The 27,174-nt window shown below is 33.2% G+C and overlaps 4 protein-coding genes across 4 annotated transcripts; 2 read left to right on the top strand and 2 right to left on the bottom strand.

The window, feature by feature from the left end:
• The first annotated feature begins 1,860 nt into the window (after positions 1–1,860).
• On the top strand, positions 1,861–4,265 carry LOC134249724 (peptidyl-tRNA hydrolase 2, mitochondrial-like). Its single transcript, XM_062732072.1, has 5 exons — positions 1,861–2,097; positions 3,114–3,206; positions 3,439–3,560; positions 3,767–3,879; positions 4,139–4,265. Exons 1-5 carry the CDS (start codon positions 1,954–1,956, stop codon positions 4,186–4,188), a joined length of 522 nt encoding a protein of 173 aa, XP_062588056.1. The 5' UTR covers positions 1,861–1,953; the 3' UTR covers positions 4,189–4,265.
• A 325-nt stretch (positions 4,266–4,590) lies between these two features.
• Positions 4,591–7,675, bottom strand: LOC134249723 (F-box and leucine-rich repeat protein 13-like). The gene is made up of 6 exons (XM_062732071.1): positions 7,478–7,675; positions 7,114–7,269; positions 6,332–6,507; positions 5,869–5,984; positions 5,477–5,693; positions 4,591–5,254 (listed from the first exon to the last, which is right to left on the bottom strand). The coding sequence occupies exons 1-6, from the start codon at positions 7,494–7,496 to the stop codon at positions 4,916–4,918; spliced, it is 1,023 nt and encodes a 340-aa protein (XP_062588055.1). The 5' UTR covers positions 7,497–7,675; the 3' UTR covers positions 4,591–4,915.
• Positions 7,676–7,993: 318 nt separating this feature from the next.
• Positions 7,994–10,390, top strand: LOC134249722 (zinc finger HIT domain-containing protein 3-like). The gene is made up of 5 exons (XM_062732069.1): positions 7,994–8,110; positions 8,365–8,396; positions 8,927–8,983; positions 9,277–9,366; positions 9,681–10,390. The coding sequence occupies exons 1-5, from the start codon at positions 8,004–8,006 to the stop codon at positions 9,869–9,871; spliced, it is 477 nt and encodes a 158-aa protein (XP_062588053.1). The 5' UTR covers positions 7,994–8,003; the 3' UTR covers positions 9,872–10,390.
• Positions 10,391–20,282: 9,892 nt separating this feature from the next.
• On the bottom strand, positions 20,283–22,096 carry LOC134249751 (uncharacterized). Its single transcript, XM_062732100.1, has 3 exons — positions 21,951–22,096; positions 21,050–21,111; positions 20,283–20,677 (listed from the first exon to the last, which is right to left on the bottom strand). The coding sequence occupies exons 1-3, from the start codon at positions 22,048–22,050 to the stop codon at positions 20,519–20,521; spliced, it is 321 nt and encodes a 106-aa protein (XP_062588084.1). The 5' UTR covers positions 22,051–22,096; the 3' UTR covers positions 20,283–20,518.
• Between the last annotated feature and the right edge of the window lie 5,078 nt (positions 22,097–27,174).

Here is a 27,174-nt window from a genome sequence, read left to right as displayed (position 1 = left end):
GAATATATCTATCGTCCAAACACGCGCGCGAGACAGGGTTCAATAACCATATTTTGTCTATCTTTGCGAAAAAAGTGGGAGGTGGCTTAATTTTCGTTTAAATATTTTTCTGCTTCATTTGAATATAAAATTTGTCGGTTAATAAAAGGAGGACAATATATTATTGTGTGATTTCACTTGGACCAAGTGTCGAGCGCATGGCAAATGGGACAAATAATACTTTTTTTACACAGGCATCTGAAGTTACTTATTTTTCTTTTAATAAAAAAAAATATACACATACCTAATAATAAACTTAGGTATGTGTATTTTTTTATTATTAAAAGAAAAATAAGTAAGCCTAACGTCAGGTGCCTGTGCTTTTTAGCTCACCTGAGCCGAAGGCTCAAGTGAGCTTTTCTGATCACTTTGTCCGTCGTCCGTCCGTCTAGCTGTTCGTCCGTCTGTCTGTCCGTCTGTAAACTTTTCACATTTTCGACTTCCTCTCAAGAAGCACTGGGCCAATTTTGACCAAACTTGGTACAAAGCATTTTTGGGTAAAGGGGAATTTAAATTGTTAAAATGAAGGGACATATCTCCTCGGAAGGGGAGATAATCAAGAAAAGACAAAAATAGGGTGGGGTCATTAAAAAATCTTCTTCTCAAGAACCACTGGGCCAGTAAAGCTGAAACTTATGTGGAAGCATCCTGGTATAGTGTAGATTCTAAATTGTTCAAATCATGACCCCCAGGGGAAGGGCGGGGCCACAATGGGGAATCAAAGTTTTATATAGAAATATATAGGAAAAATCTTTGAAAATCTCCTTCTCAAGAACCACTGGGCCAGAAAAGCTGAAACTTATATGGAAGCATCCTGGTATAGTGTAGATTCTAAATTGTTCAAATAATGACGGGAAGGGCGGGACCACAGTGGGGAATCAAAGTTTTACATAGAAATATATAGGAAAAATCTTTCAAAATCTTCTTCTCAAGAACCACTGGGCCAGAAAAGCTGAAACTTATGTGGAAGCATCCTGGTATAATGTAGATTCTAAATTGTTCAAATAATGACCCCCGGGGGATGGGTGGGGCCACAATGGGGAATCAAATTTTTATATAGAAATATATAGGAAAAATCTTTGAAAATTTTCTTCTCAAGAACCACTGGGCCAGAAAAAGTGAAGCTTATGTGGAAACTTATGTGGAAGCATCCCCCGGTATAATGTACATAGATATATAAAAAATCTGTTCAAATCATGTCACATCATGGTATAATGTAGATTCGTTCAAATCATGACCCCCAGGGAAGGGCGGGGCCACAATGGGGAATCAAAGTTTTATATAGAAATATATAGGAAAAATCTTTGAAAATTTTCTTCTCAAGAACCACTGGGCCAGAAAAAGTGAAGCTTATGTGGAAGCATTCTGGGGTAGTGTAAATTCTAAATTGTAGGAACCATGACCCCCGGGGGAAGGGCGGGGCCATTATAGGGAATCAAAGTTTTACATAGAAATATATAGGAAAAATCTTTGAAAATCTTCTTCTCAGGAACCACTGGGCCAAAAAAGCTAAAACATATGTGCCCATGGAAGGATCATGGGGTAGTGTAAATTTCAAAATATCTAAATTATGATCAGTGGGGTAGGGTGGGGATGCATTATGTATAACAAGGGTGAAATCTGGTAAAGAACAGAATGGTCAAAGCTTCTCAGGTGAGCGATGTGGGCCATGGGCCTCTTGTTTATTATTATTATCAAATTACAGATCAGTCGCGGACTGGACCTGAATCTTCGACTTTTCGTTCACGTATACTTACCGAATGCACTGACTTACCGTGACGGGGAGTCCACGTAGAAGAATTGTCGAATATTTTAGGCACAAGTTAATCAGTTCCCACGTGTGAAAATATAAACAACTGAGGAAACTCGGGTCCATTAAGATTTTCTGTGTACAGTGTGGTATGTCCACACATAATGGACCGTAAAGATGTGGGCGTGGCTGTGTCGATCGGAGTCGGTATTGGGTTTGCCCTGGGGTGGTTCATCAGGGGAAGGTCTCTCAAAAGAATCCCGTACCCGGCCACCGGTGTGAAGAATACAGATGTCGACCTCACAGATGTAAATATTTTTTAGGTCCATGTCGTTATCAGTAACTTAAGTTATTTTCTTTAATCATTTCAATGAAGACAGAATGATCACTAATTAGAACATATTGGCTCAAATTATTATCGTATTGACATAATATTAGAACATATTGGCTTAAATTATTATTATATTGACATAAGAGCATATAAGACAGAGTAATTGAGAAATTATTCTCTGTCGAGAAGTGCACAGACTTCACCTACCCTGTCCACTTCTCTAATATATAAATACATATATTAATATGTGGAGATAATGAACAGTATTTGAGCTCAAAAGTCCATTAAGCATTTCAATATAGGATCGAAGCAAACTCGGACCTCCAATATAGAGGGGGAGTCAGGTGCCATGGAGGAGTGAGCATCCCCTGCCGACCGGTCACACCCGCCGTGTACTCCTTATTAAATTACACATAAATCAGGTTCCCTCTACAAATATTTCTGCCAGAGGTCTCATTGTCTGCAGTCTATTGTGGCATACTATGTACATTGCAATGTATATACTGTAAAAGCACAAATATTCGAGGGGGGTTAAATTTCGTTTATTTCGTTGTTAACAATTATCAACGAAATTAAATCCCACACGAAATTTTATATGACTATATATTGAATAGGATTACTTTCAAAACAACGAAATAAAATGCCAACGAAACTATTTTTGATGACAAATCAACAAAATTTTATCCCCACGAAAATTTGTGATTCTACAGTATATTGAATTGAGACAAACAATGTGTATATGTATTAATCATAATGCCAAAAAGAATTTAAATATCAAAGGAAGAATATTGGAATGCTGCATTTTCTGACATTTAAAATATTTAGCAAAATTCCAGTAAGTGCAATGCCATTTCATTAATATTATTTCTTCTTTTAAGCCACATTATCAAGTGATTTGGTTTTACCATCATTAAGTGGAAACACTTCTAAGTTCTTCAACTGGAAAATTCTTCATTCCAGCATAAGAGTAAAATGGCAATGTTTTGATTTCAGAATGCTCTGAAGTTGTCAGACAATGGAGAGTATAAGCTGGTATTGGTTGTACGACAGGACCTCAAGATGGGAAAAGGGAAAGCAGCAGCACAAGTAAGTCTTTAATGTAGTCATCTTAATCACGTTAATTTTGAGATACTTGTACAAGCAGTCTTGGTATGTCTTACTCTCTATTGATAAGTTGATGGCTAGTTTTATACTCCCTGAGTAATAAAACGAGTCATCAACTTCTCATGACTCAGTAGGGAATAGGTATGTCTGTTTGTTTCATCTGATGATGATTGCAAATATATAGTTACATGTATATTGTAAAACATTATTTTAGTGTTGTCACGCTGCAGTCCACGCCTCAGAATTTGTGGCTAGAAATAAACCAGAACTATTCAACAAATGGAAAATGACAGGTCAACCCAAGGTCGTGGTCAAGGCCGACTCAGAGAAAATGCTGTAATTACTAAACCTATTTAATCATTGTTAAACAAAGAAGGGTTCAAAAATAAATATCAAACTACATGCATCAATGTTAAAATAAGGTAGACAAAGGATGAAAAACACATTTTGTAATGAAATGAATTTCAGTGTGTTGGTTCACTATTGAATCATTCATGTTAACAAAACTTCATTGAACCTGACTTCATAATTGTCTTTTTCAGTCTAGATTTAGCTAGGAAGGCAAGGTCCCTAGGACTAAATGCCAGTCTTATACAAGATGCCGGTAGAACACAGATTGCTCCAGGGTCCAGAACTGTGTTAGGTGTGGGACCGGGTAAGTGTGTCAGGATTGGGACCAGGCATGACCTTATAAATGTGATATGAATGACTAAAATACATATAAAGCATGCAAGAGTAAATGAGGCACATTCTTGTATTCTTCTATAAATAAACTGAAAATGACAAAAAACATACATATATTAGGATGCCAAATTGCTTATTTTTACAGTTTACATTCAAGGACTTACATTTCATTCAAGACATTTTTGAGTATTTTTTCTTTATCATAAATATGTTTTTTTTTTTATTTTCAGGACCTGAGAACTTGGTAAATGAAGTCACAGGTCATTTAAAGCTTTGCTGATTCTGCCATCTAAAACATTATTTTATGTTTATTGTTATTGTTGAAAATAAATTTAAGATAATAAATCAATTATTTTATTCTTGTATTATTTTTTACTATTTAATACATTTCATTGCAAAAATAATACTAGATTACTTATTAATTAATATGAGTAAAAGGAACAATTATGTGTATATTAAATATATACATGTATACACAACATGTATGTATTAATAGGTTGACTCCAATAATACAACAATCCCGACTCACTGAGCATTATACATATGTATACATGTAGGTTTAAATCCATTTTGACATTTACATGCATATTCCACCTATTATAATAGAAAAATTGTGAAATACATGAACAAAAAAAAAAAAAATTAAAAAGAAACAAAATTAGATTCTTAAAAAACTGCCAATTTATATGTATGCTGTTTAATTATGAAATGTTTCCATGACAAAACAGTAAAAAAATACATGTACATGTATATTTAATTCTTGATAATACATCACTGTTAGCAAAGTGAGCTAAATATCACAGATTCTATGGGCACATAAAATCATAATGTCATAAGTGGAAATTATTTATAACAGCAAGTTTTCCAAAAATTTTCTAGAACTATAATATCACATTTTTCATAAAATAAAAATGAAAATCCAATTATCAAATGAAAAACTTGTCAATCTATCACAGTGTAACATAGGGTTAACAATACATGTAATTATAGCAGCACCTGATCACATTTTACCACACTTTTCCAAAGTTAGGCAGCAGGGAGCAAGGATTCTCAGGGGCAATCTCAAGGTCTGTCAAACCTTTCAACACTATTTTCATTTTACGCTGTCTGGCTATATCAGCTATTATACTCCTCCCGTCCTTTGATATATTGTGATCGTAAATATCTAGGAACATGAGTTGTGGACAGTTTGTCATGAGATCTATGATAGCGGCCTCTGAGATCGTAGAGATCCAGCTAAGATTCAGCTCCCTGAGGTTTTTGGCGTGTTTACACAGAGCCTTGGCTGCTCTATCTGTTAAGTGCTTACAGGCGCACAGGCTTAATGACTCCAGATGAGGTAGTTTCTACAAAGTAAGAAATTCTGATGAATAACAAGCCAGCATAATTTACCAGGTGAAAGAAATAATCTGATAAACATTTCAAGTTTTCTGATTTGCAAGTGTATCGTCATTGTATAATAGTACATGTAAGGTAATGCAGAATTAAGCTACAGTTATTACAGTGATAGTCTCTGGTAGACAAGTTATTGATACCCCCATTGAAAAAATTTCCTCAAAATATATTACCTTGACTAGCTGCTCCATGACACTGTCTGTCATTAAATACCCACAATCCTTCAGACTGAGAACGCGGAGGTTCGGACAGTTCCTCCACACCAGCCTCAGTGTGCTCTCGGTAACGTAGACTCCGGACAAATCTAGATGTTCCAGCACGGGAACAAGGAGTTGTCGCAATGCAGCACTGTTTAACTTACTCTGTTTCTTCATCTTCTGAATCATCTTACTACAATGGAAGTTTGCAATGGAGAAAATTACATGTGGTGAAAGTTATTATTCAACAATTTAAGAAAACACCAATTTGTACACAATGGAATAAGCGATCTACATCTTGCTAAACAAAACATAAAGCTAGGACGGAGAAAATGTTGATGTTTTTAATATGACGTAAGAAGACATACCTTACTAGGTGCTCATCAGGAAAGTCTTCAAGGTCATAATCATTTAGATTAGTACATATGTACTGTACACAGGATTCTGTTAGCCTAGGCACTCTGGACCCTTCATGGCAGGGGTTCTGGAAAAATTGATTCATTATAAAAAAAAAATCATGTTGTAATCTGTAAAGAATGTAAGGTTTGGCATCAAGTCTAAACTGAAAAGCATGACTTCGAACACGAAATGATAGATTTTAATAAAATTATAATCCTTTAGAAAGTTTATGCACAGCAGGATCATGTTCAACTGATATTATTAGAGATTTAGATGAAAAAATGAAAGTTTGTAGATATGCTCATCAAAAACAAAAATGAGCAAAAAATTCCAAATTTGATTTTGATTACTAAACCGAATCCTATAGACCTTTCTGAAATCAAAAGTATATTAGTTCTTTGAAATGACAAAATTATCTTCAAGGCTGGGTACCTCCTCAAAGTTCCTACAGAAGCAGGCTCTGACGTAGATCTTTCCGTTCTCTTCCTTTCGTTCGAATCTCTTTGCATTCCTGTGAGAAAGAGAGATATCCACTTCATGAATCACTTCTTCTTTTGAGTTGTGTCTCATTAACTCTAATTCCAGAAGCTGATCTAGCTCCACAAAATCTGCAAATAAGATCATTTATTAGAAAAAGTGAAAAAAGATTACACAATCATACATAACTTTCATTCTAAAGTTTTCAATAATTGATTTTAAATTGATTCAAAATACTGTGTTTTATCTACACTGTACAATGTAACTAATGATAAACACATCTTTAAGGGACTCCGACCCTCAGCCAGGAAGGACAACTCTTTAATTTATAATTTAATTCAAAAAGTCTTAAAATGAAGCTTGAAAATTAAATCTTTTCATGCAACAATTGTCATTATATGCCTCTCAATGTGCTTCAAGGTTCTTTGCAAAGCTTCATAAATCATTTCTAATTTCATATCATGTTAATAAACATTGGTATCTAATAATGCTTTTACGGGATAAAAATTTCTACTTTTAATTAGACCTTTCTGAGAAGTTCAAAGAACCTTGAAGCACATTGAGAGGCATATAATGACAATTGTTGCATGAAAAGATTTAATTTTCAAGCTTCATTTAAAGACTTTTTGAATTAAATTATAAATTAAAGAGTTGTCCTTCCTGGCTGAGGGTCGGAGTCCCTTAAAATGTTTACCAATGATCGACAATAAAACAATATCTTTTTAAAAATCATTCACCTCCATGATACAATTTGAGCCCCTCTTTTAAGGCACCATATCTGAGGATGTAACACAGGCGTTTGGAGAGACGGTCATCTTTCTCAAGTTTCTTTTCCTCCATTTCTGAGGTGACGGTTTTCTTATCTGTACCCATTCTAATAGTATTTCTAATTCCTGAAATTCACAATGAAGACTTTTGCAATCTGGAACGATATACACACTTGATCATACATATATCTATTTCATTGTACTAGGGTTAAGTGGTTTCAAAGTAAAATCTTAGACCAGAGGTGTCATCAATGGATGGAGTTTATTCCTCATATAATTAGATGTGTACAGAATTTTTAAAAGACAATAAGTTAATTTATCATCGATATCTTACCTCTTCCTCTACTTTTCATAGTTCAGATCAAACTAACTGACTAAACTATTAGGCATGAAATATAATCAACACTTGAAATGGGTGATTGCACAACCGAAGGAAACGTAGGTACGGCGTTCATAAAACAGTGCTGTGTAGAATTACAGATCATGTCATCACTTAAAAATTGAGGAAGTGATCAGTCTAACATTAATTTTCCTCTCACAGAAAGGCAACGCAGTCCTTACTCAGTAACTAGTATTTTAAGGAATAAGTACTGTAATCATGGCGTTATTGTGAAAACGAAAGTACAATAAAAAAGATCGTTCCTTAAATGTGTCGATAACGTAAAATACTGTACATGTAATAGTTGTAATCCGTTCTAGATGCAGTGAATAGGTATATGTAGTAAATACTATATTAAAAAAGCAGTATTTGTTTTTACAACAACGAAACAAAGAAAGGAAATATTAGGGTTTTTTTTAACAATTTGTGTCTTTTATGTACAAGTTACCTAAATTTTTGACATCCTCAAATCGAAAGTAGCATGATATCCCCCAAAAACAATAACATGGAGGATCAAGAAAAATATCAGTGTGAAGTCTGTCAAGCTAATGTCTCAAAATACAAATGTCCAAAATGTATCATCAAATAGTAAGTAGACTGAATTCTTAACATTTTCTCAATGTCTGTTTATCAGTGTTTATTTCAAATCACGGTTTTAACAGATGGATATTGTACTTGGAGTATGTAAATTAATCTCTTCAATGAAGTTGAACTGCAGATGCAAATCAGTGGAATGCATTTTTAACACTTATATATTTAATATATTTTTACATGTATTATGAAGCTACAAATTTTTAATTTTTCTGATGTAATTATTGCAAAATACTGGTTATTCATTGTAGTTGTTCTGTCAGCTGCTACAAGTTACATAAAGGTAAGCTCTAAAAAGATTAATTTAGGATTTCTGTTTTGCCAGATTGTCTCATTACACGTACGTAGATGTGAAGTAAAAGTATGACAACTTAAAAGCAATCTTTAACAGTAATGTGCCAGTAATTTTATAGTCGCAAACTGGGTTTTACAAGCGAAACATAAGCAAATACCATATTAGAAGATAGTTTAACCATTTTAATACAGTTGATGCATTTTTTTTTTATGCATGTTTACTCTTATTTTGGCGATTTGGTTAAATGAATTATGTCATGGATTATTATGTTTTTGTGTTGCTCTGTTATGATTTTCACAATGAAAAGCTTGTTATGATTTTCACAATGAAAAGCTTCCATTCTCTTAATGCTTGTTTTACCATCTCAAACATCAGTGTATCAGCTAATCAAATCAAAATGCATTTTACAAAACAGTTGCATTAGAACTTGGTTTAACATGCATAATGAATGTATATAGTACAATTTTGTTTTCTTAGTGAAAATGCAAACTTTACAAACCAGATATTTCCCTTTTCAGAAAGTGTTTGCAAGCCATTGTTAACCCAATCACAAAACAAAGAAGCAAGAGTCCCAGGTATGCATGTTCAAAAGTGATTTACTGTTACATTTAACATCGCAGGAAAAAAAAAATATTAGAGCTGATAATTCATAGACATTTTACAGTAAAACATACTTAAAGAAAACACGCTTATAATGGATTGACACTTATAGTGATTTATAGTCCACTTGACTTTAAAATTTATAGAACAATTAACAGATATCGTAAGAATTACGCTTAAAAAGAAGCAAACTTTTTGGTCCCTGGCCCTTTGTTAAAGGCATGTTTTAGGGTATTTCACCGTATTTGGTAATCTGTATTGTTTCCAGCTGAATCAGAAGGAGTTCCTCAGAAGATACCTGACCTTGACCTTGAGGAGACAGAAGACAGAGTATCACCCGTGACACTTCAATGTCTAAGTAAAGATTACAATCTGTCAACTTTTTTTTCCAAAATCAAATAAAGAATATTTAACTTTAACTAATAGAATTGTATTAAAGTTCAAATTACTTGGACTTTTATATTGTGTGGATATCCATTTCACCATGTTGGTATTCACTTTCACATTTTCTTCCTTCAAGTATGAATTTGATTAATTTACAACAGAATCTCAAAGTAATTACATGTAAATGTTGTCTCACTTTCTTTGGACAAAACATTAAATATCCACACAAGAATTTTTATCAATGTTTCTGACCACATGATAAACTGATTCTATTTTGTACTTGTCCAGGAGAGAATCCTGACCTACTTTTGTCCCTGGAGAACCCCCACCTGCGGTCCCTCCTGACAGACCTGGTGTCCTCCCCCTCCACCTCACAGGACATGGACAGGATGATGAAGGAACCTATATTTCTGGAGTTTGCTGACCAGTGCCTGAAAGTCGTGGACAATAACTGTCAGACCAAATCACCTGAAGGCTGATGTGTTCAAAATAGAAATGGATGGACTGATTTTTCTTTGAAATCATTATAATTTTATCTCAGTCACGCTTTCTGGAAACAATAATAATATTCCCGACCTGCTTTTTGGCATGCTTACAAATTGTTTCTTAATTTTCAGAGGAGATTCATTTCTTTTATTCTAATATGTTTCTTGGTGAAAATCTCTTTTTAAACTTTGACTACTGGCTTTTGTTAGAAAATTATACAAAGTGTGCACTGATTCTTGTAGCCATGGCACATACAATTTTCAAATTGAGCTGTTATTGTGATCTTGAGCTAGGGACTAGATGAGTTGATCCATGTACATTATGTACTGGTGCTAATAAACATAATTTTTTTTATCAGAGTTACTTTGAAGATATTGTATACTTTGTGACACATTCTTTCCTCAACAGCAGTCTAATTCTTTATATTGTCATCATCAAGTGCAGCATTTAAACATGAATCAGTCAGATTGAAATTAGATTGAAGTCCTCTGTTTTAAGAAAAAAAATTCAGCAACAGGTGTTATATAAACCAGTTTTTAATATCTTATGTTTTCTTTCTTCTCATTTATAATTCAGGATATCAAGGCTCTCAAGCTGTTGATTAACTTGAATAAATTATCAGATGATTTGATACTTGACTTACTGAATATCCCATGATTTTGAGCAAAATAATTTATGTCAAATATGCACTTTTTCAAGGACCTCATATATTCCAGTATCACCCCTCCAATGGTCTAAACAACATGACTTTCAAGTCTGTTATAAACTGAATAAAATCTCAGGTTCAACATTAATAATTCTAAGAATATGTTAAAAAAAAAAATGAACGTCAGTTTGTGAGACTGTTCCTCAATAGTTTAATTTGAGTTTTAACACTCATTTGATTGGATAAAATATTTATTTTATATTGTAAAACATAAGTTGCCTAGGTCACAATGAGTAACGTCAAAAACGTATTACTCCGCTTGACGTTACTTTTGAAGTTTGCTCAATTTGAAGCCATTTTTGGAGGAAAAAAAATGTCCTATTGTATACACTGCAATTAAATTATAAGGAATGAAGCTTGATTTTAACCTATTTTTTAGATTAGAATAAGCTTCATTCCTCAAATAACAATTCAATGTTCACAGTTGTGAATTCAAGAACAAATCCTGTCCTTAAAGTATTTATTTCTTAATTCATTATTATTTTGTTAAGAGCATGTGGCAAATATTCATCATTTTAGAATATAATTGATACATGCATTGCATTATTTCCCAGAGTTTATTTCACTTGGTGTCTGAAAAACTCGAGCAAAGTCTTTCTCTTTTAAAAATACGTGGTGTTTGATATCTGGTCTTTCCTTCTCCAGCACAATTTGTCGTAATCTTCTTGCAATATTTTCACGTTGTTGTTTCTTGAGCTCTTGGTATCCGTAAACTACAATACAGTCTAACAAGAGATCCGAGTCACATTCCTCTATAAGTAAGTCAATGTTACTGCTGGACACGACTCTAAACAGAACTCTGGCTACTATATCATGTACCAAGGAGAAATAAACCGGTTGTCCAGTCTCTACATTCAGATATTCCTCACATGGATTTTCGCAAAATATCTTGATAGGATCGTTACCCTCACACTTGTACAGATATCTTAGTTTGTCTAGTAGATCAGCATTTATAGAATTCAGATTGAATTTACCACCACATAACATAGTATACACTAGAATGATAAAATGGCACAAATTGTTTGGTTTTTTAGAGTCTCTAAGGCTTTTCAGATCATCTTCCAAAGCTTGTATAGGTTCCTTAATCGCGAAACGCGCAACTGATTGTAGCCGCTTATTCCTACATATTAGGTTGACTAAACCAGGAAAGCCAATACCCGGATTTCTAGTAAACCCATATTCTGAAAGGGACTGCTCTATCATTATACCATCGGATGTTTTTTGCTTTCCCTCATCTTTAACGAATACTGGATACTTTGTTACATACCATTCTGTCAGAATTTCTTTATTCGCCTCAAATATAGTGTTTGTTTCAAAATAGGGAAAGTCCATGTCTTTTAAATTCAACCTATCCCATTCTGACCATCTCATCAGAATGATAAAATAACAAAGTGGACGTTTATTGATTAGATCTTCAAATTCCCGTCTTATAATTGATATACAGTCTTCAGAATACCAGTTCTTCACACAGCCTTTAAGCTGAACAATAGAAATACTATCCTCTGGAACAACCATTTGCCAATTGTTTAGATTACTGTCGATTCCTTATTTTTCGCGAGTACTTATTATCGCGATGGGCTCTTCAATGGCAAATCGCGAGAATAATAATTCGCGAATGGACGGTTGATCGAGAGATTTTACATAGATTTCGGCACCATAAAAATAAAGGCGAGTAATTTTATTTCGCGTCTGGTGCTTCTCGCGAAATTACGCGATAATTAATTCCACGCGTATAATTAGGAATCTACAGTACTGAGTTCTATGCTTTCGGCATTTGCAAATTTTGGGTCTTGTTGTACATTTTCTTTAATTTGTTTTGCAAGTGTTGATTTTCCACTTCCCCATGTCCCAATAATGATAACTGCTCTTTTGGACTTTAGCCCTTCAACCATTGTATACAGTTTCGGAAATGATGGGTATTTTGCTTTAAGAAAAAATAAATATTAATGAATTGAATAAAACGAATTACATGAGTTATAGCTTATTGTTATTCGCTTTCGCGAAAGTGTTGGAGATAAAAATTATGCATGAAAAGAAGAAAACACTTGCTGTGGGTTTCAACTCAACATTTAGATACATCTACGTATTGTCAATTAACAGTGGTTGTTTCCATTCTTATGTCGATACGATATATCCTGGTGAGCTTGAGATAAAAGATATCACAGAATCTGATATATCTGTTTCATATTTGGATATTTTACTTGAAAAAGACATTAATGGCAATCTAACAACTAAGCTCTATGATAAACGTGATGACTATAACTTTTTTATCGTCAACTTCCCTTATATGACAATTTCTAAAACGAGGTGAATTATTGACAAACAAGTTGATGAAACAAGAATTTCAGCAGTCTCGTTTTAAGAAGACATCATTTCGTGAGTTCTGTGGTGGATACCATAAGTCAAATGCTGACTGACGTTTTTCATGCTAATTATTAATCCATTTTTATGCACTGAATTCAGGACAGATTTTTCCGATATTTCCCGATAATGACAAGGAGCGCACGGCGGTTGTGACCGGTCGGCAGTGGATGCTCACTCCTTCCTGGCACCTGATCCCATCTTTGATGCTTTAGAGGTCCGTCTTTGTTCTGCTCCTATCTTGTTTTGTTTAATGGACTTTTGATCTTGAATACTGTTCGCTATCTTCATATGTTTCGATTTATTTTAGTCAATTGTTTCCCTGTCTCAGTCAACTTGAATCTTAATTTTCGAATGAGAGGAATCACTTCAAATATGTTAATTCTTGACGAAAGTTCGTTCTCTTATTCATTGTTCAAGAAATTCATATTTTACCCTTCAATAGATTCACTGTACGGATACGGAAATTATTAACAAAAACCTGCATGCCAAATCCAAAGAAATTGTCTAAGCATAGTTTTACAATTGATAAACTAGACTACCGGTAATGAACTGTAAGCTATAGTTTACGGAGCGTACACTATAGTTACAAAATTATTTTCTCCAGACCAAATTTTAACAGATCTAAATTATACTTTATCGTTGTAAAGTATAAAGTATAATTTACGTATATTCAAGGCGTCGAACTCATGAATTTATGATAAATATAGGTTCCATTTATAATTTTGCTGCATCAACTGCATGATTCGCTCTCCAAGAGCATGCTCTTTTAGGTAAAAAAGACCCTATAAAACCATAGAAGTAATTGAAAAATAACTAATAAATGAAAAAAGACTCAATTAAAGTAAATATTTTAGAAATTCGATATAGTATTACTGGACACACGTTGATAAAAATATGTATTGACATTAAAAGTAAATTTTCTACTGATTAAAAAAAAAGAAAAAGCAATGAACTTAAAATATGTTGTTGTTGTTTTTTTTTTAATAAAAAGTATATGTAACCAACCTGATGCTTGGTTATCAGAAGTATTCCGGGTCACTAAAGGTATGGCGATCTCTTCATCTTCATGCTTGTGGTTTTCTACCAGAGATAAAATGTAAGCGTAAATCGAAGTTATTACTTATTATAATTCTGCAATGAAAATGAAATTTCATTAGAAATGCACCAAAAAAGGTTTGTTTTTTTTTTACGTACAATGTAATTCCTACGATTTTCCCAAATATGTAAAATGCGAGCAATTTTAGCCTAGCTTGTGGAGCAAAGTCGGACTATAAAGGCATAGATTTCAACTTGACAATTAAAAAAAAAAGAATAATAAAAAATATTCCTTTAAGAGTTGCTTTTTTCTCTTTTATCAGGGTACGCATTAATAAGTCTTAAATATGCAAGAACATATTCCAGATGTATTAAAATGAATACCTTCCATTGTGCAAATTCCTTTTCGTCGTCGAAGAATTGCCAGTAGGATAATGAGTATCAATGCTAAGAAGACTAGGGGTATTAAAAGAAAGAGCAAAGGAGAGGTTGACGTTGTGTTTTCAAACGTGTTGTCCGTTGTAGAATTCAGGTATGGTGTGTTTATCTCCCATGTTAAGGTTGCCTCTGGAGATCTTATAAATGGAATTAGAAAATAAAATAAACAAATAAAAACAGAGTATACGTTGAGATCAAAGACCAACTCATATTTAGTTGTACCTCGAAAGTGGAATGCATCCAGAATCTGCAAATAAAATAACAGAAACATAACAAGGCAAGTGATCTTCAGAAAAAAGAAATATACAAACTCACACATTCAAAAGTCTGATAGAATTTGCTTACTTATCAAAGAAAACCGAAATAATGACATAACTTCATTCATTTTGTAGTCATTTCTTGCTATACTTTTATTCTCTCTTATGCATAAATTGAATAATTGTCCATTCTGAGATACATGTATTTTATTTTTTTTAAAATATAATCTGCAACATGTCACGTCATATTATTTAAAGAAAACAAAATATTTCATAAGGGACAATATCCTGATGACATGCTTTATTTGTAAAAATTTCAAGTTTCTTTAATTGGTCACAGATATAAAATGGTCTCTTTATAATATTTACAGTCAATTGGCCTCTTTCACAAACAAATATTACGACCAAGATGAGAATTTCCCAATCCCTCTACAGTATCTAAGCTTTGGAAGGGCATCAAAATATCTTATATTTTCATAAGTTTAAGTTGCATAGTAAAAATCTGTTTAAAATTGATTTATTTAACAGAAAATTACAGAAATTGTAATTTTTGGTGAAAAGGACTACATTTCTTTACCTCTGAAATCAATCTAGCTAAAAAAAATTGTGAGAAAGGCTAACATGGGTTTCTTAAATTCACCAGAGATGGGATCAAATACCATGGAGGGGTAAGCATCCCCTGTCGACCAGTTTCACCCGCCGTGTGTTCTTTGTCATGATCGGGAAAAAGGAAAAAAAGCCGTTGACAATTCAGTGAGAAAATAGTAACCTGACAATTTATATGAAAAACGTCCGTCAACATTTGGTTCAATGATAAATAAACTCTTTTAATTATATCTCATTGTTTATTGTGCCTTTTTATAGGATTTTTTTTAACCTGACAACTGATCAGGTTGTCTCCAGATTGTGAATATATTTTCATGAAAACACACCTATCTTTCAAAAACCAATCACAGAGAAAACGGTTAGATATATAAATTTATTATACCTCTATTGGTTTTTAACTATATAAAAATAAGGTTGTAAAATGTAAATAATTCCCTTGAAATCACTGTGAATGGACTAATCCCCGTGCGTTAGTCATATGAGTTAATCCCTGCTTTGGAAGCTAGTTCCCCGTTATCTGTAATTCTCTATATTTTACTTTTTTAATTAATCGGTATAATATGTTAATGGACTAATCCTCGTGGGTTAGTCTAGTGAGCTAACCCCCGCTCTGAAAGCGAATTCCCCGTCTTTCGAAATTCATTTTTTTTTACTTTTGTATCGGTATGAGAAAACAGTTAAAATGTATATCATTGAAGGAGCTAGCAGGATACCAGTTTCCCTCGACCAGGTCTATTTCCCTCGGCTGCGCCTCGGGCAATAGTCCTAGTCTTGGGAAACTGGAACTCCCTCAATGATATTCAGTGTACTTTAACTGTATAATAAGATATTGTATATTACATTTTAAGATTTCATTTGAAAAGAACACATCCGAAGGACATTCTCCCCGTGACGTCTGACAGGGGACATAATTCAATTTGGAAGCTCCGTTGTTGTATACTGGACAGTTACCTACAAGAATATTCGTAAAGAAAAAAAATAAAGATATCAAAGTTGAATGGAATCACCAAATTCATACTCCCATTTCTATTTAACGTCTTTTAATTTTGATTTGGTTGAAAAATTTGAATTCCGTTATTATATAATTATGAATCTATATATCTTATTTAAAAAAATGTACCTGCGGGAATCCAGATAGATTCTGTACAAATTTCCACAATTTCGTCCAGTTCATTGTACAAGCAGTGATACAGATTCTGCGAGGAACACTGCAAGGCCTTCACTCTCTGCTCCGAGAAGGAGTCTGGACAACCAATCCCAGGGCTCATGCATGCAAAAAGTGACAGTTTCCCGTAAATATAAACACTTTCTGATATTTGAAACATACTTTTTATATTTGAAATTAAGACATATTATTGAATATTCATTGATTTTCAAATAATTTTACATCACTTGTAATATCCGGTACTTCATTTTCTTCCAAACTTATCGAGATGATGACATTTTAAAATTCATTAAAACATGTAAGATCTATCAACATTATGTATTTTTATAAATTTTCAGTAAATAAGTAAATAATTCAAATTATAATTCAAGGTATGGATTTGTGACTTGACAAGCTGAGCTAGGAGAGGGCATGTAAACAGTTTTTAAAGATGCCCAAGTATGTAAGTACATATGTGCTTACATTAAAATGAAATAAAGAAATGCAAATTAAAACTTAAAAAAAGAAAAGATATCAGTGCGCAGATAAACTTACCAATAATTTTGGGAGGTGTATGTCAAGTTTCGTAGTATGATGTATTTTATCTCCTTGTAATCAAATAAAACATTCATGAATTGCGTAGTACTTTGAACATAAGGGTTTATCTTCAATGATGAAGATATGTGCATGTTATCTAAAAAATTTTTAATTGAAGATAACATAAGTCAAAGGGAACTGTGCTCTCCATCGACAAGTGGTGACTTTTCCATTTAAGGTAGCTAAGGACACCTGACCCCCAAAAAACCTGTCAATAGATTTTGTTGAAATTTTCACAAGGTGTAAAGGGATGTGTAATGAACACTTAGTCGAAATATGAACATGGCATTGTGGGTAAATTACGGAACCAGGGGGTAATGAGTTACCTCCCCTTTTCAGTCACTCCAAAAATCATAATACAAGATAATTATTACCCATAAAAAATTTATTGTGCAATTTGCATTCAATATTAAAAATTATTTTTAATCAATATTGATTCTATAAACTTATTTTAACAATGGATTGTCTGAACATATATAAATTAAGAGGATAATCCATGTACAACATTTGAAATTTGACTAATTTGGCCATTTTCATGCACACAAATTTGACACTTTTTAAATTCTAAAAAAAAATCTGTCCAATAGAATTTTTATTTTTTATCATTATATGAAAGATCTGTCTAATACTATTCTTCACTCAAAAAATCTTGGTCACATTGAGGGCTAATAAAGGTACCAGATGGTCCACAACTACCCCCCCCCCCTCTTTTGGTTTCCCATCCTAAAGGTAAGAATAATGATTAAAGTGGCTATTCAAAAAAATGCATAGCAAATTAGGGAAAAACAACTGAAGAAATGAATTAGAAGTAAAAATCAATTGCTAATAAATGACTAAAGAAAATATTTTTATGAAATAACAGTACATATAGAGTAACACCCCCCCCCCCCCCCCCCCCCCCCCCCCCGTCCTCTCGCAATAAAACATGTAATTAAACCAATATTGAAATTATCCATAAAAAGTTCCTCAACAAAATAAAAATATGAATTTATATTTCAACAATAGATACTTGAACAAAAATGTAATTAAAAAAAAAACATTTAAATATTCTTCAACATGATCCCTTTTGATTACTTTCATGCAAAAATTCTATGTTTTCTTATAGATTTCTAAAAAATATATTGTATGACAAAAATGTCCAATACTATTTCTCACTCAGAAATCTCGGTTGCATTAAGAGGCAATTAACTACATGTATTAAGTTACAGAATGGTCTAATACACCCCCTCCTTTTATGCATCTGATATTTTTTCATTGCAATGTCAAAAATCCCCCTAATTATTAACATGTCAAATGTATTCTACTTAATTTGTCAAAAAATACATTTTGGTCATACAGAATAAGGAAATCCATCTGACATAGCACTGCAAAATTCACAAATTTCTATTTCATAGAATAATAAGAATATCATTGAAAAAATATGATCAGTACTCTTTCAAATTGATCAAAAGTCATTTTATTCCATGAGCAGGTAGGATAATAACATTTAATAGGCCATTCCAAGTCTTTTTCTGTTTGGCATTCAATTGCACCTTGGTTTTTGACACCTACATGTATCAGACAATCAAACAAAATCAGAACCCATACACTTGATTATTTTTGTTGACATCTTTGAGTTCTGTCAATTTCTCAAATATGTACAATAAATATGTCATAGGTAGTGTACTTTAGGCATTTAAATCTATTATTTTGATTTTGCTGAAGAATAGATATTTCTGCCAGAAAAGCAGATTGATGAAATAAAATCCTCAGATTTACACTATTATTATAACTATCGACATGATACACGTACATTTTGTGTTTTATTTTTTAGGCTATATTTTTATTTACAAATAGGTACATGTAGGTAGGTTTTTGATTGAAGGTTGGACGCTAAACAGAGAAAAAAAAACATGAAATGGGCTTAGTCTAAAACCGTCCTTGACCTGAGACATAAAATTACATAAACTATACCTAAAAATTAAAAACAAAATGACAATGCTGCACTGGGACAAAACACTTGATGCAGGACATTTCATATAAAAAGTTAAAAAAAAAAAAGATTCTACATGAATATTTGGAGCAGCTTATTAAAAAGCCTGAAAAACACTCACAGTGTAGATTATGCATAATAGAGAATATCTGTTGATTGGCCTATTACTGAACCCGACATCACAAGTCGACATTAAATTATGCATACATTTTTTTTAAAAAGAATAATCTACAGTACAGTCAACGCGGTTTATGCATTTACCGCGCACCTCCGCGGTGTGAATCTCATCGCGGTTAGTACAGGTGTCTCAGGTAAAAACCGCGTGCCCCCGCGGTTCAACAATCCAGGTAAATCACACCGTCGCGGTGCACATTAGCGATTACAGGTGAAAAACAGTCTTGGTCTCAAACGCGAGTTACCTCCCTTTGAAATTATAAAGCGAAACAAAATATAACGAAGCCAAAACATAGGGAATTGAAAAAAATCAAAAAGTAATAGTAATGATATTTTAGAAATATAGAAGCTAAAATATTAGAATATTTGAAGTACTAAACGAAAATAAATTTTCTAATAAATATACTCTCATGTATCCAAATAATTATAAAAATCGTCAAAGCAATTCTCAAATAGCGTTTAATAATTCTTGAACTACTTTTAATGAGTTCATTCCATTTAGAACCACAAATTTCGATATAAATTACAGAATGTAATATATTTATACGACAATGCAAAATAAAACACCTGGTGTGCTATTCATGATATTCGATATTAATTTATATTTTCGTAGTGTGTTTTTGTAAATTTTAGCTATTTAATTATTTTAATAGTGGATTGATTAAAGAAACGATCTATCGCAGTGTCACTTTCATTGGGGCTATAAATGAAGGTGTTTTAAAATTATTAATCTTCAAATATAGGATTAAAATACGCAGCAGATTTTTATGTAATCAGCATTCTCCGAGTCTTCTGTGAAGTCTCATTTCTTTCTAAATTTATTCTGGGTCTAAATGTTTTTACGTCGTGTAAACAAGAATTGACTGAAAAAGAAATTCATGAACTCCATCACAAACAATGTCTGAAAAACATTTTATGTGCATTTTGCATTGATTAGTAAACTTTTTTGTCCTCGGTAGATCTAGTACATGTAAACACAGTGTACATTTAGCTGCACGGACTAATCTTCGTCTCCCTAGTAACTGCTAGATTCCTGTGTATTAAGTGCGTTCAAGCGGAGAGAGATTTCCTGTCACTGTACTGGGTTTAATTTCACACCTTTGTACACTCTACAGCAGTGTAATACTGCAACTGACATATACAAAACATAACATAGTACATTAAACATGAAAGGCTGCATGTGGAGTGATCTATTACCACACCAGACATAAAACAGGGTAGATAAAATATGAAAAATGGAAAAAAATCTATATGTGGAGTGATTAGTTTCCACTTTAAACGTAACACTCAATCAAGAGATACATGTACCCGGTAATATAAAGCTGACAAAGAAAAGTAGTCTATTGACTATGTTAGTTTATTTTCAACAAGCGATTCTTGTCCTGCTCTTTGTTGGAAGGGGTGGAAAATCATTCTTCCGTCGAGCTGCAGTAGTTGAATCATCATCAGCATGAATGGTCTAAACTTCATATTCATATACCTTGTACTCTGTACTGATGAATCTATCTGTAATTTATAAAATTTAACAAATACAATATTATCTGCAGTCAACATCAAAATATATTTCTCACAATGTCTATATCTTATATATAGAATTTCGGTGAAAAAAACATGTATATGTAACAGGAAAAGAGAAAATGTATGGATGGACCGGGAATCAAACCTGAGACCCCTGCATCACTAGTCATGTGCTATACAGACTGAGCTACCCTGGACGATATATATCCATGGCCCAAACCATTACATATTACATACATGTATATATAACTTGCAAAAATTTACACCTCATACATGTAAATTGCCAATTTTCTACACTTTAATATTAAATTTATCATAGCAAAACTTAAATGACTTAACCATAATAACTATTATGCTGACATCAAGATCCCCTGGTCTGCTATGGGTTGGTGGTCCTATACCAGAAAGTACCATCTTGATGGCTGAAAAAAAAAATAGATCAAATAAATATACATGTATACCAGCAAAACCAAAATTTAATTATATTAATTGATTGGCAAATCACTTTTTAACCAGTAAATCTAACATTAAATTAAAATGTCCCACTGCCTGGCCAATATTCTAACTATACAGCAGTTGTAATATAAAGATTTGTCAATTTCATCAGACCAGCAAACAACATGTAAACAGTTTCAATGTTTACCACACTGACACAGTTTTTACCAGTGAAGAAAAACAAAAATAATCTGTCCAGGGTTCGACACTAAGGGTAGTCCGCTGGCCCGCGACAACTGAATATTGAGTTTGGACTACTAAACATGCCTTTAAACTTGCCCTGCAGGGCTACTGTAATTTTTACCAAACTGAAACACTCACTCAGAGCAACAAAAATAATTATAATATACACAAAATTTACCTGATTATTGATAAATTAATTTACTTTTCATTTTTCAAACATGTTTTATCCCAAAATTATTTTTTTAAGTCAAAATGTAAATACTGTAAAGGTGAATCGAAATACCCTAAATGATTATAAAATGTAGAATTTTTTGAATAGAAATATATCTTAGGTACAATCTGACAAAAATTAGGCCCCCAGTGATCTTGGAAATAAAAATAAATTATCTGTCCTTCACTGTAAGTACATAATCTGACACCCATGAAATTTGCCCCTCCCTCCCACCCCCATCAAATGAATGACAGTCCCTTTATTACATTTTCTTAATTTACTAATACTCATAAGGGTGAAGTTTAATGCTGAATTAAAATAGGCCTATTATCATGAAAGTATGTCATGTAAATATCTATAGATATGACTTACCAAGAGCTACTTTTGAGTTGATATCAACAGTGATCATAAGCCTCTCCATCGTATTACTTTCGGGGCCGGGATTTCCCGTGGAAAGTGTCGATAAATCCATAAATAATACAGTACTATCAGACCCATTTACATGTAGGCCTAATGTATTGATACTGTGCCGGAACTCAATCCGGAAATTTATTTGTTACTGTTCTAATTTTACTCTCGCTTTCATATTTCCCGCGTGAGATCAAGTTGTTTACTTTACCGATGGAATTTGGCTATTTTTTCTCTATCAGACAACAGTGTAAGTTTGCAAACATGTTTTTATAATTATTTGATGATGTATAAGAGATTTAAAACCATTCTTATTATGTGTCACTTCATAAATGCAAATTTGAGATGTTATATACTAGGGTCTGATTTTGTCAATGTATGTCAATGTATGGTGCGCATTTTCTGTCACATGTATTAAGTGATAATTTTCATACTGATTATGTGCAAGAATAATTAGCTGTTGTAAATCTTTTGTATTTTTATTTTAAGTAGTTTCAGATAATTTCTACATGTTATTTTTGTTTTCATTGGCAGTTTTTCACCTGATTGAATAAAGGAATTACTACTGTAAAACTCTTCTATTCGTCATGTTAGCTGTCTGCAACCCTACCTAGAGGCAGCACAGATACAATAAAGTACCTAGTCATCATCGCTTTCAAAGTTTTTGGAAAAGATACAAACGATATCACTGTGACTGAGAGCATAAAACTGATTTGTCAAGTTCCTCATCTCAGCAAATCTTCGTCCCTCTTTCGATTTCATCCATGTCATATCATGATTGAGATTCAAACCAGCAGCGTCGTCTGCTTTAGAATAGGGGGTGCTAGTCGGTCGTTTGCGATACACAGACATTTTAGTTCATAAAAAGGTTTTATAGTTTTCTGTTTCTTAAGATGTGTATTCTCTCATTCGCTCTAATTTACTTGATCTACCTTTACAGCTGAGCGTTCCTATAACGTTTCTCTTGTACTTTTCTCGGAGCACGTTGTTTACAACTTGCAGTCCGCCATATTGAACAATGCGCATTTCCGGAATAAGCCAACCGAAAAATTCTTAATTTAGAATTCACATGCAATGTCACGTGATCGCTATCCGTAGCTACGTTAAGTGAACAATTCTCCAGAGGGACGTTAAACAACAAACAAACAATTATAACCATAGAGTTACAAAAAATTACTCAGAGAAAAGTGTAAAGAAGAGTTCTCAAACTCACAAGTCCTATTAAACACTGATGCAAATCCAATGCAGAACAGGGGAGCGTTTACCTCAAGAACTAAGAACCAAAATTTAGTTCTGCTTACAACTTTCTATTTTCTTTTTCAATTTTGTATGTTTTAAATATTTTTAATAGGAACTTAGAAAAATATTTTCATGCTAGCAATTTTGAAAAGAATAATATTTTTTATGAAATACATGTATATGGAAATGTTTTACGATCAACTGAAGGTGTTTCGGGCTTAGTCGCAAGATCTTTTGTAAAACGGGTCCCAGACACAAACCTCTAAAATATCAGAGATGGGACCAAGTGCCTTGCCATGAAGAAGAATGAAACATATGGAGATAACGAACAGTATCCAAGATCAAAGATCCATAAAACAATACAAAATAGGAGCAGAGCAAACATAGACCTCCGAAACATCAGAGGTAGGATCAGGTGCCATGGAGGAGTGAGCATCCCCTGCCGACTGGTCACGCCCGCCGCGTGCTCCCTGTCATGTTCGGGAAATAACGGAAAAATCCGTCGTCAATTCAATGTATAAATAATGGACTAAAAATAAGGTATGTTCCTGCATAGGTAAGGGAAGTTGACGATAGAAAAGTTAAAGTCATCACGTTTATCATAGAGCTTGGTTATGAGATTACCATTAACGTCTTTTTCAAGTAAAACATCCAAATATGAAAAAAGATGTGTCAGATTCTGTGGTATCTTTTATCTCAAGCTCTCTAGGATATATAGTATCGACATAAGAATGGAAATTACCATTTTAATTGACAGTACGTCGTCGATATATCTAAATAACGAGTTGAAGGTCAAAATAAGTGTTTTCTTCTTTTCAAGCATAAGATTTTGCATAATTTCTGCTTAATAGGAATACAAAAATAGGCCTGCTAATAACGGGACGCAATTTGTACCCATGGGAATTCAATAGATTGTTCGAAGATCTGTTTTCCAAAAACGACATAAATATTGTGTCAATCAAAAACTCAAGCATCATTTTGATGCCAACTTCAGAGTACTTTTGTGTACAATCAGAATGGTTTTAAACAAAGGAAGGATATGGAGATAACGAACAGTATTCAATCTCAAAGTCCATAAAACAATACAAAATAAGAGCAGAGCAAATACGGACCCCCGAAACATCAGAGGTGGGATCAGGTGCCATGGAGGAGTAAGCATCCCCTGCCGACCTGGTCACACCCGCCGTGTGCTCCTTGTCATGATCAGGATATAACGGGAAAAAATCCGTCGTCAATTCATTGTATAAATAATGGACTAACAATTGGTATGAAAAACGTCAGTCAGCATTTGACTCAATGATAAATTGTATTTGCTGACAAGGTCATTGTATCGACCATAGAACTTACGAAATGATGACTTTAAACGAGACTGCTGATATTCTTGTTTCATCAACTTGCTTGTCAATAGTTTACCTCGTTTCAGAAATTGTTCATAGGTAGAGTATGCTCTTGCGTATAGAATCAACTGAGATATATGTACTCCGTATGCAGGTGATGAAGGTATATTGCTGCATAGGTAAGGGAAGTTGACGATAGAAAAGTTAAAGTCATCACGTTTATCATATAGTTTGGTTGTTAGATTACATAATTTTGCAAATGACCAATGACAAGGTAAGTAAATTTACTTCCATTTTCATTGAAAACAACAGCTGTCAATGATATTAAAAAGCCTGGACTTTAATTTATCGTGGGGAATGGTTGTGTATAAAGTTGAAAAGTCGTAAGTTTTTAAGCTGCTGATTTTGGTGAAATCTTGTGATTTCAAATAGTCCTAAAATTACGTGGTATTTTAAAGTATCCACATCTGATTTACACCACTTCTTGAATATATTGTTGCACAGTACTCTTGAAGTTTCTCCTTCACTACTGCTAATATCTTAGTGAGGAGTAAAGAAAGAGGCTTGGTTGAACATTTACTGGAACCGCTATGTATCTTTGTTTGTAAGGATTCTTATGTAGTTTTGGAATCCAATATATATATGGTAGTTCAAATTCATTTTGGTTCTTTGGAATATCAAAAATATTCAAAACTGACATATGATTTTGAAGAATTTCTTCCTTAGATAGGGACTATGAGTATAAGTTGGATTACCACTTGTAGAATTAAATCCAAGTTCTTCTAAAGTACAATTTATATAATGAGCCTTACAAACGAAGACAATGTTGTTACCTGCTTTGTCAGCAGGGACCAGTACGTACTGATCATGTAATCTACCAAATTCTTTTTTCACTTCTTGATTATTGAATGCAGAAGGATAGATGGTTTTCATATTGCCCCTAAATCTTTTAGTACGTGATTTTAGCATGGATCTGATACATTTAATCCATTCTGATAAAGTGTCAACGTCTTCTTTTTCATATCTGGCCCATTGTCTGGCGTAATTTTCAACAGAATCCATAATATGTATGAAATTTCGATGCCAGTTGAAGGATCGTGGTTCCCTATATTTAGGACTTTTTAATATGAGTGATCTAAGGTCCTCATTATTAACTATATTTACGTCACCTGTAATAACATATTAAGCAGGACTATAGTTATAGGGTGAAGAACATGAACACCCCCTGCTAACCGGTCACATCCACTGTGTGCTCCTTATCATGATTAGGAGTAACGGAAAAGGCAATTCATTGTAAGAATAATTGCGTAGCAATTGGTATGCAAAACGTCAGTCAGCGTTTGAATTAATGGTAGATTGTGTCTCCTAGTAAGGTCAATGTGTCGACCATAGAACTTGCAAACTGATGAATTTAAATAGGACCATTGATATTCTGTTGCATCAACTTATTTGCCAATAACTTGCTTTGTTTAAGAACTTGATCATACGTAGATAATGCTATTTCGTATCAAATCCTTTATATGATTTCTTTCTTTTAGTTTTACTAAAACTGATGAGGGAACGACAACTCTGAATAGAAAACATCCGATAATGTACGCATTGAGAGTTTTTTCCTTAACTTTTTTTAGAAATGTTTTCTGTTTAGCTGTAAATATGTTGTGTAGTATTAGTTGTCTTGTTTTTTTTCTTATTTTTTTCTAGAGGAAAAACAGTTATAATTTAGAACTGAGACTTAATATCGCTGCAATAAAAAGCAAATAACTGTAATGAAAACTATCCTTTTTATTTCCCTAATTTAATTCCATAATATTGATGATGATAAGGAAAATATGTAAAATTACATGAACTGTCTAGCACTTTAGTATAAAAGTTAATCCTACATATTTAAAACATTTAAACAAAAACATTAGAGAGAGAGAGAGAGAGAGAGAGAGAGAGAGAGAGAGAGAGAGAGAGAGAGAGAGAGATGCTCTTGTGTATCGAATCAACTGAAAGACATAAATCCCGTTTGCAGGTGATGAAGCATCTTCGCTAGCCAAGGGTTTCCAATCCGAAATCTACTCTACAACGTTGTAGGGAAGATTTCGGATCGGAAACCCTTGGCTAGCGAAGATGGTGATGAAGGAGGTATAATATTGTTACACAAGTAAGAGAAGTTGACGATTGAAAAGTTTAAGTCATCACGTTTATCATAAAGCTTGGTTGTTAGATAACCATTAATCTCTTTTTTCAAGTAAAATATCGAAATACAGATAAATTTCGAAATACTGAACCTAGAGAGATTGAGGAAAAAATTGTTCGAGTGTATGAAACAGATGTGTCATACCCTGTGTATTTTTTATTTCGAGCTCACTGGGATATATGTCATATCGGCATAAGAATGGATATAACCAATGTTAAGTGAACATAATGTCGTTGATAAATGTCGAGCTTTCTTCTCTTCACGTATAAGATTTTTGACAAATTCTGCATTATATGAATAAAAAATAGGTCTGCTAATAACGGGGTACATGGGAATTCCAAAAGAATGTTGGAAGATATTGTCTCAAAATAAAGTACATAGAGATATTGTCAATTAGAAACTCAAGCATCGTTTTAATATCAACTTCAGA

Source organism: Saccostrea cucullata, unplaced genomic scaffold (genome assembly GCF_032062105.1).
Source record: "Saccostrea cucullata isolate Sc308-1 unplaced genomic scaffold, CSIRO_AGI_Scuc_v1 ctg305, whole genome shotgun sequence".
NCBI lineage: Eukaryota > Metazoa > Mollusca > Bivalvia > Ostreida > Ostreidae > Saccostrea > Saccostrea cuccullata.
This window is presented reverse-complemented; position numbering and strand designations above follow the sequence as displayed.

Excerpts from the sequence above, each read along its gene's own strand:
- LOC134249724 (XM_062732072.1), top strand. The coding sequence starts at position 1,954 with ATGGACCGTAAAGATGTGGGCGTGGCTGTGTCGATCGGAGTCGGTATT. Across the intron at positions 2,098-3,113 it reads CAGATGTCGACCTCACAGAT|AATGCTCTGAAGTTGTCAGA; the intron begins GTAAATATTTTT and ends TTTTGATTTCAG. Across the intron at positions 3,561-3,766 it reads GCCGACTCAGAGAAAATGCT|TCTAGATTTAGCTAGGAAGG; the intron begins GTAATTACTAAA and ends TGTCTTTTTCAG.
- LOC134249723 (XM_062732071.1), bottom strand. Across the intron at positions 5,985-6,331 it reads TCTGTAGGAACTTTGAGGAG|AACCCCTGCCATGAAGGGTC; the intron begins GTACCCAGCCTT and ends CAATTTTTCCAG. Across the intron at positions 5,255-5,476 it reads TCATGGAGCAGCTAGTCAAG|AAACTACCTCATCTGGAGTC; the intron begins GTAATATATTTT and ends CTTACTTTGTAG.
- LOC134249722 (XM_062732069.1), top strand. The coding sequence starts at position 8,004 with ATGATATCCCCCAAAAACAATAACATGGAGGATCAAGAAAAATATCAG. Across the intron at positions 8,111-8,364 it reads CCAAAATGTATCATCAAATA|TTGTTCTGTCAGCTGCTACA; the intron begins GTAAGTAGACTG and ends TATTCATTGTAG. Across the intron at positions 9,367-9,680 it reads CGTGACACTTCAATGTCTAA|GAGAGAATCCTGACCTACTT; the intron begins GTAAAGATTACA and ends GTACTTGTCCAG.
- LOC134249751 (XM_062732100.1), bottom strand. The coding sequence starts at position 22,050 with ATGGATTTATCGACACTTTCCACGGGAAATCCCGGCCCCGAAAGTAAT. Across the intron at positions 21,112-21,950 it reads CAACTCAAAAGTAGCTCTTG|CCATCAAGATGGTACTTTCT; the intron begins GTAAGTCATATC and ends TTTTTTTTTCAG. Across the intron at positions 20,678-21,049 it reads GCAGACCAGGGGATCTTGAT|ATAGATTCATCAGTACAGAG; the intron begins GTCAGCATAATA and ends TATAAATTACAG.